This window comes from Pezoporus flaviventris, unplaced genomic scaffold, assembly GCF_033815535.1.
Source record: "Pezoporus flaviventris isolate CSIRO_AGI_PZ_B2104156 unplaced genomic scaffold, CSIRO_AGI_Pfla_v1 ptg000008l, whole genome shotgun sequence".
Taxonomy (NCBI): Eukaryota; Metazoa; Chordata; class Aves; order Psittaciformes; family Psittacidae; genus Pezoporus; species Pezoporus flaviventris.
In genome coordinates, this window is record NW_026892556.1 from 1,518,300 (window position 1) to 1,535,938 (window position 17,639).

At 59.9% G+C, this 17,639-nt stretch overlaps 2 protein-coding genes across 4 annotated transcripts in view; both read right to left on the reverse strand.

The window, feature by feature from the left end:
- The window catches only part of MRPS15 (mitochondrial ribosomal protein S15), a 112,040-nt gene extending 110,023 nt beyond the window's left edge, over positions 1–2,017 (reverse strand). Inside the window, exons 1-3 of one of the 3 annotated variants that reach the window (XM_061449895.1) lie at positions 1,873–2,017; positions 794–856; positions 402–477 (exon numbers count right to left, since the gene is read on the reverse strand). In XM_061449895.1, coding sequence (XP_061305879.1) covers positions 402–477; positions 794–856; positions 1,873–1,933 — 200 coding nt within the window. In that variant the 5' untranslated portion in view covers positions 1,934–2,017. The remainder of the gene's footprint in view (positions 1–401; positions 478–793; positions 857–1,872) is intronic. The other 2 variants (XM_061449892.1, XM_061449893.1) reach the window with 2 other exon arrangements.
- Positions 2,018–2,156: 139 nt separating this feature from the next.
- CSF3R (colony stimulating factor 3 receptor) lies at positions 2,157–9,067 on the reverse strand. Its single transcript, XM_061449839.1, has 16 exons — positions 8,806–9,067; positions 7,476–7,568; positions 6,890–7,189; positions 6,582–6,705; positions 6,323–6,492; positions 5,450–5,604; positions 5,169–5,322; positions 4,977–5,059; positions 4,610–4,823; positions 4,260–4,448; positions 4,030–4,131; positions 3,601–3,747; positions 3,273–3,413; positions 3,060–3,150; positions 2,787–2,868; positions 2,157–2,656 (listed from the first exon to the last, which is right to left on the reverse strand). Exons 2-16 carry the CDS (start codon positions 7,543–7,545, stop codon positions 2,216–2,218), a joined length of 2,463 nt encoding a protein of 820 aa, XP_061305823.1. The 5' UTR covers positions 7,546–7,568; positions 8,806–9,067; the 3' UTR covers positions 2,157–2,215.
- Positions 9,068–17,639: the final 8,572 nt, after the last annotated feature.

A 17,639-nucleotide genomic window follows, 5' to 3' on the forward strand; every position in this document is an offset into this window, starting at 1 on the left:
GGTCCAGGTTTCAACAGCAGCCACTCCTTTTGAGCTGTTTCACCACACCCTCTCCAGCACCTGAGTTCAAGGCAGGCACAGGGTATTTCTAAGAGGATTATTTCTAGTATTTCAATATTGTTTCTCTTTTCTATGCTCTACAAAGTCCACAGAAGATGTGGGCAACCAGCACTTAATCTTGCATTAAGAAAACAACCCCCCTTAAACAACCATCATCAGTGATTGCTTTTGCAAATTCGACTTTCAAAATGACTCTGCAGTTTCTGTGCTAAATTGCAAACCAGTGATCACAGAGCACTGATTAATTACCAAGCAGGTGACAGCTTCCACACAGCGTGGTTGTGCCTGTGTAAGATACAAATCTCTGAAGAGAACAGTCCTTCCCTCTCCCTGCATCATACCTATTTACTACTGGGACATCGGTATAACCTTTCTTCAGCATTGTGGGAGGAAGGTCATCCAAATGGCTGGGGATGTCTACAAAGAAAAGATGAGCATTTGAGGAAGGGCAGTACAAAGTCAGGGCTCTGAACATACCCGCAAACTAGATCAGAGGAAACAAGTTGCAAAGAAAAGAGACTGTATGCTCCAAATAAGAAGGAAGAACTTAAGAGATCGAGCTGAGGAAGGAATTGAGTGAATAAAATTGGGTGCAACCTCTTGCCTTCAGCACCCTGGATTTACAACCTGGTGTACAGTCCATTGAGATCAGTGATCTCTTGCTAATGGCAAGTACTGATTTCCCACACATTACGAGCAGCTGAATTTTGGCTAACTTCTAATCTTGACATACCTTTCATTCTTTTTTTCACAGGTCTAGCGTACCATCTGGCTGTCTGAATAAGGGGACTGCAAGCTGGATGGAAGAAAACAAAGACTGATCAGACTCATATGCTTTTTTAAGCTATGAACACATTAAATACCACTCAGTCTGTACTGGAAAACTGGTCAGAGTATTTAAGACTCCAAGGGGATCAGTGGCCAGCCAGGTCTTTTGTCCCAGAGGAGCATGAACAGTTCAGTGTGGTTCTCACATGGGTGCTAAAAGAAATGGGTGAAGCTGTGCTGCTTCTGGGTGATCTGCACCCAAATGAGAACAGAGCAGCAAGGAGGAGATTACAGACATCAAGCAGAGTGTGAGGGCTTCCCAGCTACACTGTGTCCATCTGGAGGGTTTAAACTGATGAACTAAATCAAGTAATTCCTTGTGAGTTAGAGGCTGCTCTGGACTACCCCAACGGCAGAGCACAGAGGCAGCGAGATCTAGAGGCAACCTTTGAGCAGCACAGCTTGCTAAGGGTGAGAATACTCATCCACAGCCTCAACTGAGACGTTCTTTGACCTTCCAAGGACAAACTCCTCCAACTGCTCCTTCGAGGCTCCTGGAATCAATGCCTGCTCCTGTGCCTCCAACGTGTCTTCAAGTACAGCCTTTGCCAGCACACAGCCCTGCCTGCAAACGGGACAGGCTCAGAGGCCCCGGAGCGCAGCGCCGGACCCGCAGGGCACCAGCGCTGTGTGCAGGCTGCGAGGACAGGCACTGCCCGCAGGGCTCCGCACGCCACCCGTGCTCTCGGTGCGGTCACAGCAAGCGCGGAAGCCCCGCAGGGCTCCAGCCCGCACCTTGGCCCCGCTCGCAGCAGCTTCGCCTTGGGGAGCTGCAGCCTTGGGGCTGCTCCGGCAGGTCCCGGTTGTACCGGGCAGGGTCAGCGGGCAGCCCCCAGCCCTCGGCCCGGCTCCCCCACTCGTACCTGCCCACAGCCTCCCGCCGCCTCTCAGGGCTGCTTCAAGCTCCTTCCACTCCATCCTAGGCCACCCCGAGACCGCCCCTTCCCGTCTGTCCCCGGTCCCCTCTTCCCCCGCACTCCTCACCGGCCCCGCCGCGGGCCGGCCCCGCCAGGCAGCGGCCCAGCACCGTCCGCAGCGCCAGCATGGCCCTCCGGTCACGGGCCCGCCGCAGTGGGCGCGGCCATCTTGATCAGGCGCCACGGCCGAGCGCCGAGCCAGAGCGAAGGGGGCGAGCGCCGAGCGCGTCGATGGGCGGGGCAGGCGGATCGGGCACCCACGAGCCCCCGGGACTGATCCTGCTCGCACCGGGATGCTCGGGGCCGTTCTCAGCGCGTCCCGTTTATTGCAGTAGGGAGGGGACAGGAGGGGACGCGCACAGCAGTGACGGAGCGAGCCGGGCCCCCTGTACCCCGGAGCAGCCCCAGCACTAAGCCGCCCGGCAGTCGGGCAGCTCCTCGGTGCCGCCGATGCGGAGCCCCTGCAGCAGCGGGAAGGTGGCGGGCAGCTCCTCGGGGCAGCAGCCGTCCCCCGGGCAGCCCAGCCACAGGTTCTCGTAGGGCAGCGGGCTGGGGCTGGGGTCGAGGAGCAGCGGCTGCGTGGAGCTGGAGCGCAGGTAGAGGCGGGGGGGGCCGTGCTGCTGCCCCTTGTACCCGCTGCCCATCACCCGCGCGTACTGCACGGGCTCCCCGCTCCCGCCCGGATCCCGGCACGGCTCCGCTGCGGACCAGCCCCGGCCCTCCTGCGGCACGGTGCAGGGGACGGAGGGCTCCGCGGCACGGGCTGGCTTCCCCGCCGCCCTTTCCAGCACTGTGACGGTAGAAATGGTTGCGGGGCCGGGCTCCTTCACAGCGGGCACCTGCAGAGGCTCCTGCGGCACAGAGAGTGCACGGTCAGAGCCTGTTCGCAGGCTGCAGCCCCTCCGCTGCCCCCTCCCTGTTCTCCTCAAGCAGTGCCCGGTGGGGAGCAGGGCACAGGGGCAGCAGCTGCCCAGGTCTCACCTGCTGCAGCTCCGCTGGAACCCACTTGCCCAGGCTGCTGTTGGCGGGGTCGGGGACGCTGGGCCAGAACTGCCGCTTCACCCTGGGGACCACAGGACCAGGGGATCATTGGAGGGCCCGGAACTGGTGGCCCTGTGTCTGGCTTCACTGCTGCCAAGCTCATGGAGGGATGCTGCTGCTCCTCACATCCACCTTGTCCCTCCAGGACAAGGACTGGGCACAGGGATGCCAAGTGTGGGGCTGATCCAGCCCATGGCAGCTCTCAGTACTCACCGCCCGTTCTTCTGGAAGCAGATGAGCAAAAGGATGAGCAGGACAAAGACCAGCCCAAGGGTCAGGAAGAGGAACTGGATTTCAGCATCATCTGGAAGGCGGGCAGGGACAGGGTCACAGGAGGAGCTGTGCGGGGCACCTCTGGCCATGCTGTGCCATGAGCTGTGCCACGAGGCTGGGGCAGGACCCAGGCTCTGTCCCTGCACTCCTCACCTAGCACTGTGGTCACCAGGGTCAGGCTGGTGCCGTTGGTGCTGCCGGCAGCCGTGGATGCCATGATGTGCACTTTGTACAGCGTTGATGGCTTCAGCTCCTGGATGATGAAGGAGCTGAGAGAGGGATTCAGGGTGGAACCTGAGGAAATGGGGGGCTGTTGGCATGGTGGGGGCTGCGTGGTCCTCACCTGCGTGGTCCCTTGGCGGTGCGTGTGAGACCTGTGCACACCCCGACCCTCTCTGACAAGGGCAGAATCTGCTCTTGTCCCCACCCAACACATAGAGGAGGGATGGAGGGCAGGGCAGGGGTCACAGGCAGGACTCACTGGACACATCTGCGGTGCTGTTGGCCCAGAAGATGGTGTAAGCGGTGATAAAGCCATTCTGCATCTCCACGGGCACTGGCTCCCAGCACAGCTCGGCGCTGGACTTGCTGATGCTCTTCAAGTGGAGCTTCGGGGCATAGGATGGTGCTGAAACAGAGCAGGACAAGAGACCAACGTGGGAACTGAAGGGGGATGCTCTGAGTGGCAAATCCCACTCCCGATGTGTGCGCACCAGGCCCTGCCCCACGCTGTGCCCCTGTGGGGCTCTGTGCAGCAGAGAGCAGCTTCAGGGACAAGCCAAGATCCAGCCCCATGGGCTGAGCTCCTGAGTTAGTGTTACTTGGGTCTCTCCCTTTTGAAAGGCAAAGGCTCCGTGGTGTGGGGTGAGCCCCCTGCGGCCCCGAGGGTGGCTGCTGGGAGCACACGTACCCTTCTGCTTGGAGTAGGCTACAGCGTGGACAGGCACCCCTATGGCATCCTTGTAGAGGGGGTACACGGAGATGTTGTACCGCTGGAAAGGCTCAATGCCATCTGCAGTGGAGAGCAGAGGGGGGAGCGTGAATGTGAGGCTCTGGCTGCCCTGAACCCCTGGTTGTCCTGCCCCTGCCCCATAGCATTGGCCTTCAACCAGCCAGGAGGGCAGGGACCCCCTGCCTTACCCTGGATGAGGGCTGCGGTGGCAGCCCCATCATGCTCCATGTGCCAGCAGGCGCTGCAGCGGCCGGGCTCCGAGGACACCCGCAGCCACTCCAGGATGTATGCGGCCACCGGGACCCGCGGCGGCTCCCAGTGCACCCAGAGGCTGTGCTCCCCCCCGGGCACAGCCCGGAGCCCGGCCAGGGGCTGACCTGCATGGGGACAAGCAGCAGGGATGATGGGAGAGGGGAGCATCCCTGCTGCCTGCTTGGGAACCCCCCGGTTGCTCAAACCCAGCCTGAGAGCTCAGGGAGCTGCTGGGGGAGCAGCAGAGCCCCAGGAGGGTGCGGAGGTTTGGGTGCTCTGCTCTCACCTTTCCTCTCCAGTAGGACAACCTCGGTCACTGCGCCCTCGCCGGCAGCGTTGTAGGCTGAGAGATAAACCCTCCTGGTCCCCGCGGGTGCTGAGAAGTTGCAGTGGGTGTGGGTGGTGTTGCAGACCATCAGGGGGTCCCTGCCCCTCCTCCTGGGGCTCAGGGTGACGTGGTACCCCAGCACTCGCCCATTAGCCTCCTGCCGCCGTGGGGCCTGGGCACAGGGAGGGAGTGTGGGGATGCTCAGTACCCATGCTGAGTGCCTGTGGGGATGCTTGGTACCCGTGGGGATGCTCAGTGCCAGCGGGGATGCTCGGTCCCCATGGTGATGCCCCAGTTGCCCCATGTACCCCCCCCCCGTGCTCACCTTCCAGCAGAGCTGCACCTCCAGCCCCTTGCCCCCCCTGGCCGGCCGAGAGCTCCACCACGCATCCAGCTTCCCTGTGGGGGCTGCGACAGGAGGAGGACAGGCAGGGAGCTGAGGGGCAAGCACGGCCATGCCACCATGGCTGTGCTGCCTGGCCAAGCAGCGGGGCCCCCCCGGTCACCAGGCACCCACCTTTCTCATGGGTGGTGTAGTTCCTGCCCGGGCTCCACTCGCTCCAGTAGCCCCGTGCCAAGCTCCGCCGGCACCGCATCTGGAAGCGGTACTGCGTGCCGAAGAGGAAGCCGCAGCACTGCGTGGTGCCAGCGTGGCCGACGATGTTGGTGACCTGGTGGCAGCCACAGAAAGAGCTGTGGCAGCTCCTGCCTTGGGCACAGAGCGGCTGTGGAGCAGAGGGGAGGTCCTGGCTCCGGTCGCTCACCCGCCCTGGTCCTGCTGCCCCCAGCAGCACTCACCAGAGCCCATGCGGTGTCCTGGGGTGTCCGGTAACGCAGCTCGCACTGCAGCTCCATGTGCGCATTGCTCCGGGCCACGTCCCAGGTCAGGGCGATGCAGTCGGTCTGGAAGGGGATGGACTGGATGCTCCGCAGGGCTGGGGGGTCCAGCTTGGCTGGAGGAACAGCAGAGGAGTGAGCTGCAGACACTGGGACCATGGCCTTGCGTGTGGCCGTTGTTAATGGCACGAGCTACAGCCTTGGTGCTGGCCTGCCCAAGGTGAGGGATGGGGAGAAACCACCCCAAAATCTTCAGGAGGATGGCTCACAGCAGGCGATCTGCCCCTGCCCAGGACACGGGGTGATGCTGGGGAGCACAGCACTGCCCCTGCTCTGCAGCCTTAATGCCTACACAGGAAAAACAGACCCTGTGGGACCCAGGCTCTGGTCCACAGCCATGAAATCTGCACATTTGGGTCTGCCCCGGGCCAAGAGGCCAGCAGAGCCATGGGAGGGTTCAGCTGGTTCAGGGGCAGCCCTTGCCCAGGTCCAGAGCAGGGAGGATGGTTCGCATCGCCTGGGAAGGTTCCTTTTATGAATAGTTTATAGGAGCCGATGCATTATTAATAGACCTCCTGAATGAATGGGTAATCAATTGTGGGAGAGAGTTGTAGAGCGCAGCAGGTCAACCGATGGCTCGGAACCCGCCAGCACACGCTGCTCGCTCTGTAATGCAGCTTTGGCACCTACTCATCCCGGCAAGCCATTCAGCATGGGATCCTGCCCATAAAGGCGACCTGAGAGCCCGATGTGTTTAATGACACTCCAATACCCCTGTCTCGGCGCTGATGAGCTCCCCTGACCTGTGCCGGGGCGGCTGGGGCTGTCACTCACCGACATCCATGGGGTCCATGCGGAGATGCTCCGACTCGGCCGTGCCCAGGGCGTTGGTGGCGGCCACCCAGATCTCCATGTGCCGGTAGAGCTGGAGCAGCCGGCGCGGCACCGTGCAGCGGCTGCGGCCGCCTTGCGGGGTGCACCCCGTGACTGCCGGGGCTCTGCTCCTGCCGCAGCGAGAGGAGAGGGCTCGGGGATGAGGCCTTGCCGTGGGGTGAGGGACCAGGCGCTGGGGACGTGTCACCCCGAGGCTCACCCGGCGCACTTCAGCGCGATGCTGGTGGGGAGGTGGCTGTCAGCCCCCGGCTCCCACTGGCACGTCAGCCCGTAGTCACTGAGGGTCAGGATGCAGCTGAGGTTGGAGGGCTTTGAGGGTGGATCTGGGAGAGAGGGGCCGGGAAAGAGCCTGAGCAAAGCACCCATCTGGGGACGCAGCCCCCTCTGTGCCCGGCACTGCCGCAGCACTGCTCCCCACACCTCCCCCGGCACAGCCCCAAAACAGCCCCCATCAGCATCAGCGCCCGGTGCTGCTCCTGCCCCAGCAGCTCTGCCCCGCTCACTCACAGCCCGCCCTGATCTCGGCCATGCCAACGCGCTGCTTGGTCCCGTTCCACTCCACCCAGCACCACAGCTTGGCCTGCGTGCGGTTGAACTGGGGCAGGGTGAGGTTGGACACCTCCGTGTCCCCTGGGCCCTGGCTCTGCCTCCCAGCCATGGGCTCGTTGTCCAGCATCCATGTGATCCGGACCTTCTCCTGCTCCAAGCCACGGCACAGCTTGCTCTGGATGGTGCAGGATGCAGTGACAGCTGAGCCCAGGGGCACAACGGGTGAGTCCACGGCCACCAGGGCACAGCCCATGGTTCCTGAAGGCAGGAAAAATACATCACATCCGGGCAGGATGGAGCCAGCTCAGCCCCTCAGCACCCAGCCGGGACAGAGGGATGAGCACCTCTTCCCTTAGATGGGCCCCCAGCCGCTGGAGAGGAAGAGCTGAGCGTTGGGCAAGCCTCATGGCACACACTGGGCCCCATCCTGCCTGCACCCGCTGTGCCACCAGCGTTCCTGCCCCTCAGAGCAGCCCCTGTGTGCCACAGCCCCGGGCATGCAGGGTGGGCACTGGGTGCGTGGGATGGAGCAGGTCCCACTTACCACTTGGGTGCAGGAGCAGGAGCAGGGAGAGCTGCAGCAGGAAGAGCATCCCAGCATCGCGCCTGGCCATGGCCTCCGTGGCTTTGGCATCACCTGGGATGGAGACAGCAGCTTGTTGGGATGAGGGGGGCTGCTCACTGAGACCAACCACCAGCACCAGCATAATGTGCCTTTGCTGTCAGAGCCCTTGTGCAGCGCTGACACCGCTGTCCCTGGGCTTGGGGCTTGGAAAGGTGCAGGGGTGAGGTCTCCGGTGGGATCCGTCCGGCACAGCCAGCTCCTGGTGCTGCGCACCCCAAACCCGGGCTGCAACACCCCATGTGCGGCCGCAGCCGGGCTGATTTTATCTCAGGTATCTTCAGCCTCTGCCCAGCAGAGATTTGTGGTTGCAGGGTTTGGGGGGGCAGAGCTGATAAAGTGATAGAGGGAAACGAATGAGCGGGGCTGGCCGGAGCTGTGGGGTCCGGTCTGTGCCCCCTCCCCTGTGCTGCTGGGCATGGTCCCGGGAGCAGCGGCTTCCTCTGCCCCTGCCCGGCCACCGGCTCATCCTCTGCCCCACACTGCTCCTGGCTGTGTCCTTGGCGCTGCTGAGCTCCGGCCCCGGGAGGTGCTGTATACACTGAGCCCATCTCTGGGTGCTCCCAGCTTCCCCCCCTCCGAGCCAAGATCCAGAGGCAGATGAAAGGAACGCAGCATGAGAAATGGGGGAGAGCACCCAGCCCATGTGGCTGGGACAGGGCAGAGCAGTGCTCACAGCCACAGACAACACGGTCAGAGCGCCACACAACCCATCCCCACCTCACCGCCATCCCACCACACTACCATTGCCAGCACCATCCCCATCACACCACCATTGCCACCATCATCCCCATCACACCACCATTGCCACCACCATCGCACCTCACCACTATCCCCACCACACCACCATTGCCAGCACCATCCCCATCACACCACCATTGCCACCATCATCCCCATCACACCACCATTGCCACCACCATCCCCACCTCACCACTATCCCCACCACACCACCATTGCCACCACCATCCCCACCACACCACCATTGCCACCACCATCCCCACCTCACCACCATTGCCACCACCATCCCCACCACACCACCATCCCCACCACACCACCATTGCCACCACCATCCCCACCTCACCACCATTGCCACCACCATCCCCACCACACCACCATCCCCACCACACCACCATTGCCACCACCATCCCCACCTCACCGCCATTGCCACCACCATCCCCACCTCACCACCATCCCCACCTCACCACCATTGCCACCACCATCCCCACCTCACCACCATCCCCACCATCCCTACCTCGCCTCCATCTCTGCCTCTCCTCCGTGCCCGGCCGCTGCTCAGCGGCCGCTCTGAGCCCCGGGCGCTGGCTCCCGGCGCCCGGCCGTGCTCAGCCCGGTTGCTAACATGCTGCTTCCACCGTTAGTTCCTCAAACGCAGCGCCGTTAATTGCTGTGACTGCAGGAGGTGATTGCAAAACACTTCCCTGAAGGCTGTGACCGCCTCGCTCGCCGCAGGAAGGAAAGCCCAGCAGCACCACGCACGCATCCAGCGCTGGGGAGCAGCGCCCGGTCTCCAGCACCGCAGCGCGGTGCGCAGGGCTCTGTGCTGCCACTGCCTGGAAGGGGGATGTGGGACTCAGAAGGCAGGAGGCAAACCTGGTGCCACCGTGGCAGGGGACTGGGCTCATCCCTGCATCCTCATCCCTGCCATCGTCAGCCCTGTCCCGGGACAAGCCTGCTGGTCGGCACTGCTGTCCCTTGCAGCAAGCCTGGGTTGTCCCCTAAAGCCCTGCCGTGGGGAGAGCTGCCCTGCAAAGCCCCTTTGATCCAAGCTGTCCATGTTCACACCATGCAGTCCGGTTTACTGAGGTGGCCCCCAGGGCAACCCAAGACCTGACCTTCCCATTAACACATCCTTGTGCCAACCATGAACACATCCTTGTGCCAACCATGAACACATCCCTGTGCCAACCATTAACACATCCCTGTGCCAACCATTAACACATCCCTGTGCCAACCATGAACACATCCCTGTGCTAACCATTAACACATCGCTGTGCCAACCATTAACACATCCCTGCCGACCATTGACCCAGGATTTTCCAGCAGCATCTTGCCCAGGGTCCGGCCCATCCCTCGCAGGGCTCTCGCTGCTGGGCACCGGGCAGCTCTATGCTGGGGAGCTCCATGTGCCGTGGGATGGGCCTGGAACACGAGGATGAACAGGGGATTGCCCAACCCACCTCACACTCGCAGCCTTCGCAACGGGGCTGTTGTGCAAAGAGCTGTTTACTGCGGACTCGGAGCATGCATTACTCAGCGCTCACTCAACCCCACGCTGGGACCAGCACGGTCCCCACCCCGTAGGAGAGCAGACACACTGCCAGCATCACTTCCCATGGAGCTGGCCCCAGGGCCGTGGCCCGGAGCTGTATCCAGCCACCCCACAGCCCATGGAAAGGGGTTTTTCCCCCCAAATCTCCCCTTCCCAGAACACCCTGAGCTGCTCACAGGGATGCTGAGGGGGGCAGCTCCCCGGGATGGGGTACGGGGCCGATTCCCACAGCCGCTGCCCTTGCAACACTTCCCTGCAGTGGAGCAACCCGCAGTGTTTTGGGTCGGAAGCGCGGCTTGCAGGCTGTTTACCAGCCGGAGCAGGGATATCCGTGGGTAGCCATGGTGATGTGGGCATCTCGGTGGGAACCGAGGGCAGGCGGAGCTGCGAGCAGCGGCGGGACACAAACAAGCGCTGCCCGTGGGGTACACGCTGTGGGACCTCTCATCCTGTATGGAGGGGACTGGGAATCCCATCCCAGTGCTTCGCAGGGATGGGTTTGTCCCCATGGAGGCTCCGGGGCTCCCGGGGCAGCGGCCTCTTCCCCCGATCAGGGATGGAGCAGACGCCGTGGGTCCCAGCCAGCCCAGCAGAGAGGCCGGGGCAGGAGGCTGCCGGAGCCGGCTGGGGGGGCCGAGGGTCCCGTGGGATGAGGCAGGGGCAGTGCAGACACAGGGAATGGTGCTGGGCAGAGTGGGAAGCGCGGCGTGGAGGAGGGCGGGTGCTCATGGCCCGGACAAGGCACGTTTCAGAGGGAGCAGTGGGGCAGTGAGTCCCCAGCCTGTGGCCCCCTTGCCCGGGGGAGGGGGAAGGCGGAAAGGGGAAGTGGCTGCAGGGCTTTTCCCGGGTTGCAGTGTGTGGGATGGGGACTGGTGGCAGCCCAGCAGTGAGGCCAGACCCCTCGGGCAGCTCCGGACACAACCCAGAGGCAGCACTGGGACAGGGATGGAGCTGGACCATTCCCAGCCCCGCAGCACGGAGCATCCCGCACCCACAGGCACCCCTGGTGCTGCCACCACCCCTTGGGCAGAGCCGATCCTGCCCCAGGGGAGGTGTGAAGCGGCTCCATTCCCTGCTGAGCTCTGGGGGGCAGCAGGACCCCAGTGTGCCCCACTGCAGCCAAACCAACGCTTGCATCCATGGCCCAGGGGCCAGCAGTGCTCTCCCACCGCTCCCCACGTCAGCTCCCTCATAGCTCAGGCGTGGTATCAGCGCCGCTGGTTTAATCCCTGCTGGGCAGATCACTGCTATTAAGCAGAATAAAGTACATTACCGGCTTGTATCAGCTCAGCTGTCAGCCAGAACCAGCCTCCCGAAAGAGATTTTCCCTTTCTTCTTTTCGTTCCCTAAAAAGAAAGAAAACATTGCCAGCCATGTAAGATGCAGGGTGGAAGTGCAGAACCTGCTGTGGCCCCTAATGGACCAGGAGAGCTGTTTAATTGCTGCCCAACACGCTTAATTCAAACAAACCACCTACTCCAGCCACCGGCAATAGGGAGAGAGCAGCGGGCTGCTGGCCAAGCCACCCTGGGGAGGCAGGGTGATGGGGAGGAGACCCTCGGCAATGGTGCAGAATTGATTACAGGGGCCTGAGCGGCTGCCCTTGAACAAGGCTCCTGGCACATCCCTGTAATTAATGAGCAGGAGGATTCATGCCCCTTCTCGTAGGGACTGGGGAGTCCATGGTGGGCATGGAGGGGGAAGGACGGGGCGAGAGGGCAGAGCCTGCCATTACTCATCTCTAACTGCACGATGCCAAAAGGATGCTGAGGGGCTGCAGCTCCAGCACAGGAGAGCGCTGAGCAGATGGGCGAGAGCTTCCACATAAACCCTGCCTGACCCGACATCACTGCCTCTGCAGTCCAGTGCCTGGTGGCCGAGGCACGAGCCAGCCCCTTGTATCCCGACACCCCAACATCTTCCTGCTCCTTTCTGACAAGGGACCACCCTGCGATGATGCTCCGCATGCAACCAGCTGGGCAGGGGGATATTTGTGCCCACCCCCCCCCCCCCCACTTCCCTGTGACCACGGTGCCAAGCAGCACGTCTGATCCCAGCCGACTTGTGCCGCTTCCCAGCAGTCAGGCTGCGAGCGCAGCATGAGGATTTCTGCTCTAATAAACACCCCTGACAATAATAGAAAAGCCATCAGCTTTTATCGGGAGAAAAAGATATATCTGGGCATTATTTACTCGGAGTCAATAGCTGCAAAGGGAGCTGTTAGCCCAGGCTGGCGCTGACAGCAGGGACCTGACCATCGCATGGAAACAGGCAAAGCCTCCCAGCACATCCCTGCTTGCTCCCGCTGTATGAATACATCTCAGCCGTGCTCAGCAGGAGGACCCCCCGCAGCCCTCATCCCTTTGACCTGGGATAAGATGCAAGGGCCATGCTCTGGAAAGGCTCGGAAGGGGTTTGGGTGCTCAGGCAATGGGGTGGGAGCAGTCTTGGGGCTGGAGCCCTGCTTGGAGCCGTTTGCATCTCATCTGCTAAAGGCTCGGGTCTGCAAGAGCAAGAAATTCACGGTCAATTGAGTTGCAGCTAATCACAAAAGGCAATTAAGTGACTGCTTCTTGAGGGCTATAAACATCTCCGATTGAAATCCAGTGACACACGGAAATAGGAACCCAACCAAGCAGCCTCCCAAAGTGCTTTATTCCCCATTATTTTCATTAGCTGCCTTGTAATTTGATTTGTCCCTCTCCTGCTGCTGCCTTCTTCCGTGGCCAGGAGAGACGAATTAAGCAGCCTCAAGCTCCCAAAGCCCAGCGGTGTCCGCGTGGGTCAGGAATGACGCAGATCCACGTTTGTGCCCTGCAAGAGAGGACCGAGGGGTTGGGGTGCCCAAACTGTGAGCCCCTGGCACCGCATCCCATGGATCCCACCGGGGGTGCTGCTGGAATCACTGCAGCCGAGTGCTCCAGGCAGGGGGGGAGAGCCCAGAGCTACAGACCGGGCAGGGGACATCCCATCGCTGCTGCAGGACAGGCTGTACCCCAGGAGCAGCACGGCAGGGATGGCACCAATGCTGCTGTCACACACCCGGGCTGGCTGGTGCCTGCGTTCCAATTCATCTCTCCAGGCTGCCCTGACAAAACACGTTAAGGTCTTTCCCTGCAACCCGCTCTGCTGTGAGCCTGCAGCAGAGGCAGCCGGAGGCGATGCCGGGCCCATCTCCTTCTGTTTTATCTCCCCTGGGTTGCCTCCTTCTGCCTGTTTTCCCAGGGGGATTCTCCCCACTCTTTGCCCCAAGGAATCAGCCAACACTGATGCCCGCCCCGGGCTGCTGGATGGAGCTGCCTCCCTGGGCTTGGGAAGGGCAGCTCTCCCTGGACACCATGGGGGACCCATGGGTTGTGTTGGGGATGCTACAGGCACCCACCCGCAATGGTCCTGCTGCAGACTGGAGCCTGCTCAGCGCTTGGCCCAGGGGCAGGATGCTGCAGCTTCAGCATCATCCCCGTCCAGATGCTCTTGCACCAGGCTGGCATCCTCCCCCTATTACCTGCAATTTCCTTGGAAGCTGCCAGGCTTCTCTGGGGCACCTTTGCAAATGAAGAGAGCAGAAAACATCCACGTCTGCATTTATTCCACTAGGAATTAATTCCCCCCTTCTTATTTAAAGGTATCAGCGAATGAGGCCAAGTTGTTAAGTGACAAAAGAAAAATGATTCTTGCCTTCCAGGGTTATTAAAATCATGTCCTACAATTTTAGCAGCCACAAGGAAACCCAGATAATGACAGATGATGATAATACATCTCCAGCACAGCCTGGTCGGTAATGATACTGCCCATATCTCTTGTATTACCACCAATTACTCAGCGTATAATGAAAATGCACATCCATTCTGGAGAACTGCGTTTGCTGCCTCTGAATCCAATTTCTCCCTCTCCCAGGCAGTGAAGGAGGTGGCTGCAGCTCGATGCTGGCCAGAGCCACCACCATGGCCAGGTTGGATGGGGCTTAGAGCAAGCTGCTCTAGTGGAAGGTGTCCCTGCCCGTGGCAGGGGCTGGAGCTGGGTGAGCTTTAAGGTCCCTCAGACACAAACCACTTTATGACTGCATGAAAATGCTCCCTTGAGGTTCTTCACCGTCATACGTGGATGGGTGGTGTGGTCCCTGCTCCAGTGGGCTCTGCATCCCATAGCAGCACTTAATCCTGGAAAAGCGGAGTGGAAATTGCTCAGCTAAAGTGCCCATCTGATTACACACAGGATGCACTCCTGCTGCAGCACCTGGAAGCTCACAGGAGGCTCTCCCTGTGTAAGATTAATATAGATACATGTTTCATCTGGGTTCTATTATCTTTCCCTTTATTCAGGTCAAAAAGCAGGAGACAACGTCTTTTAAGATGAGAACACCATCTTTTTGGAAGAATGAAAATACAGATCATTGTCTGGGGAGAAATGCACGTGTGTGCTCACTGTTGGTGCCTCCAGCTCAGCACTCCATGGCTCCAGATGGGATGGCTGCGAGCGGGTCGCTACAGTAAAGGAGCATCTAAGTGAGCATCTAAGTGAGCATCTCATATCGATGGAGAGGAGCTGGTGTTGGAAAAGGTCCCCAAAAGCCCCAGAGAAAGCCAGTTCTGTACAGCAGGCTCCAGGCAGCAGGATTTGCCTCATTATGGCTTCAATTAAATGCCTTTGTTTTTCCATAGCTCTGTGTGATCCATACGTGTGTGTTTCAGCCATAATTAACAGCCCCTCGTGCTCCAAGCCACTCCATTGTGGAAGGCCCCGTTGCCTCCTCTGAGCAGATTGCGCCTCGCAGCGCAGATTTAAATGAGTTATTAAAGAACATAGGTGCATCTATTAATTATTGCATAAATATTAACGAGCCCTTAACGGCTGCAACCCTGAAATAACACGCTCCCAGGGAGTTAATGCTTCACAAGGCTGTTAACTACACTGACCACGGCGCTGGTGGGAGCTGACATGATGGCACAACACAGCGGGGGGCTGATGGAGACCAGGAGCAGTGCCAGGGCTTGCTGGGAAGCACACATGGAGCAGGACCGGTGCGTGCTGCTGCGCTCGGATCCCTTGGCAAAATCCCTGCATGGAAACTGCTCTGTGTCATGAACGGGTTGGGATGGGGATGAGGGATTCTGCAGCAGCAATTGTAGGATGAGGGTCCCTTAAATCCATCGCTTGGAACCTGCTGCCATCACCCGTGTTGGGAACAGAGAGCAAAATCCATAGCTGCACCGGAGCTCACAGGGAGCTCATTGAGACTTCCCATTGGGAGCTGCAGGAAACCAATGCTCTGCATCACACACACCTGATCAGCCAAAATAGATCCCCAGAACTGGCACTGACCTGGAGGGAGGCTGGCACAGAGATAGGCAGGGAGAACACCTTCCTTTGTCCTCTGCAGGTCAGGATGGAGCTGGGATCCCCTCGGAGATGGGTGATGCTTTAGATGTGTTGCAGCACCCACGAGCATGAAGCAAGGTCCGCACTTTCCACCCAGCTTCTTGCAAACAAGAGCAGCCCCTTCACAGCTCCTTAAATCACCCTGGGCCTGTTCTCACTTCGTTAACCAGTCCCGGCTGCAGCAGCAGGCAGTGTTATGGGATAATTACCTGGCATTAGCAGCACTCCGGCAGCTGGGAATGCCGGCAGCAGCTCTGCCGTGTCCCTGGGGTGTATTTAGTCTGTGCTTTCCTTTCATGCAGATACAGAGATGCTGCTATTAGGGCAAGGAGAAGTTATGGCCTTGAACTGTGCACAGTGGGGACAAAATGCTGAGCCAGGGGTGGGATGTACAGAGGGACCCTGGGGGCTTGCAAGGGCTGGACACTGAGAGGTGGACGTGGAACCATGGATTTATTAACCCCCTTTAGAAGACTAAAGCCCAGCTCATGCTGCCTCTGACATGCATCCTGCACCCACTGCTGCTTTTCCTTGGTGCATGGGGACCCCTGGGCCCAAAGGGCTGCCGAAGGGGCTGGTGTTCAGGGGATGGAGAAGTGGGGATGCCTTTGGAAACCTGGGATGACCCTGATCCATTGGGACAATTAAACCCTTTCTGGCCTTTCCTCAGCAGCCTTTTGGCATTTGATTCTTCCTGAGTTACAGCATCCTCTTCCCTGGGAGAAATGTATAGCTATGAGTTTTACACAGTAGAGCACAATTATCTCCTTACATAAAGCAGGAGACCCGAATGGCAGCTCCCATCTGCAGGGGAGCTCCAGGCAGGGAGTTTCCAGCCCAGGAGGTCTGATGAATTCCCTTTGGCTGGGGTTTTGGTAGTGAGGAACACTGTGGGGTTTGGCATGTTTTCATTCCACCCTGCGAACTCCCATGGACACAGCAGGGTTCCTCTGTGGAGCATCCCTGCCCTGCGCGAGTCCCGAGGCTGGACCACGGGATGCTGCATCCCAAATCTGCTCCTCCTGCATCCCGTAGCTGAGGCTGCTTCATCTCCTACCGGTGCTTTATCACCGTGCTCAGAGCCTTGGCCTGGCAGCACACCCCAGGAGCGGCTCCACATGAATATTGATGGAGCGGCGGGACGCAGAGAGGGGAAGCACCCGCTAATTTAATCAGGGTGACAGGAACGGGGCTCCCTGGAGGCGCGGCGCTGCCGTTCCCGCACATTAACATCACTTTGTGTCACAAAGCGTGCTTCTAATGTAGCTTGCCAGTAAAACAATCAGCATCTCCGGGGTAAAGAGGAATTTGTTGCTCATCTATTATGATACAGATGTCGCTCCTCAGCTGTCATTAGCGCACAGGAGGAAAGTCTGGTATCGTCACAACTGTGGCACGGATGAGAAGCACATTCTCGCCTTTCAAAGGCAATAACCAGCCTCTGCCATTGCAGCGGCCGAAGGGGGTGATGGGTGCTGCAGAGCCCACCCAGCGCCATGGGATGCGATGGGTTCGGTGCCTGGCTGAGCAGGGGCTGATCCTGGCTTCACAGCTCAGCGCTGGGGGAGGAGGAGTGCTGGGGCAATACACAGCTTTAATTATAACACCCTCCCTCAAGGAGTGCAGTAATTAGAGCTAATGGATTGGTTTGTGTTAACGAGATTAAGACATCTCCACAGCCGGGCGGCAGCCAATGGCAGCAGCAGGAGCTGGGTCCTTGGCCAAGCTTAGGAGAAGGTGCCAGGGCACAAGGAGATCCCAAGCCCCTCAGCCCTGTGTGATCGGGGGGAGATGGTCAGTGCTGCGGGTAAAGGGGGCCTGGCAGGATGAGGAGCAGCAGCTCAGGAGCACCGTGTGCTTGAGGCACCCAGAGGATGAGATGTCCCGGTTCAGCCCCTGCCTTGTGTGTTGAGAGCGGGTCCTGGGCTCATCCCTCAGGCAAGGTGCAGGAACAGCCCCAGGGGAGCTGCGGGAGGGCACAACAGGAACCATTGGATGGGATGGGATGGGATGTCTTGGACCAGAGTGGACCCAGCTCCCAGCAGCATCTTGGGGTACCAGATGCCTGCCCATCACAGGGGCTGACACAGGGCTGGGGGCAGCTCAATGCACCCCCAAATGTAGTGAGTTTGGAAGCTGTCTGTGCTGCTCTTGCTGTGGTTTGTCAATATAGAGCTCTGCAGCTCACCTTCAAAGCCTCTGGACTCCACGGTGAGCAGCCCCGCTCGATTCTGCTCATGCATCTTTAATCAAGGGAGAAGATGAGGCTGTTATCTCCTTTCCACTGTCTGGTTTCAGAGACCAGGGTAACAAACCCAAATCTCCTCCTCAAGTGGACACAGAGGGGCAGCCGCTGCTCTTCTCCCCCAAAGGCCCCATAGACCAGCATTGAGGGGCACACAGAAGGCAGCAGGAGC

Bases quoted from the DNA above. Each gene is read 5' to 3' on its own strand.
- CSF3R (XM_061449839.1), bottom strand. From the start codon at position 7,545: ATGGCCAGGCGCGATGCTGGGATGCTCTTCCTGCTGCAGCTCTCCCTG. The intron at 5,323-5,449 runs GTGAGTGCTGCT...GGCTGCCACCAG, and splicing joins AGGACACCGCATGGGCTCTG to GTCACCAACATCGTCGGCCA. The intron at 3,414-3,600 runs GTGAGTCCTGCC...CCATTTCCTCAG, and splicing joins CAGCACCGCAGATGTGTCCA to GTTCCACCCTGAATCCCTCT.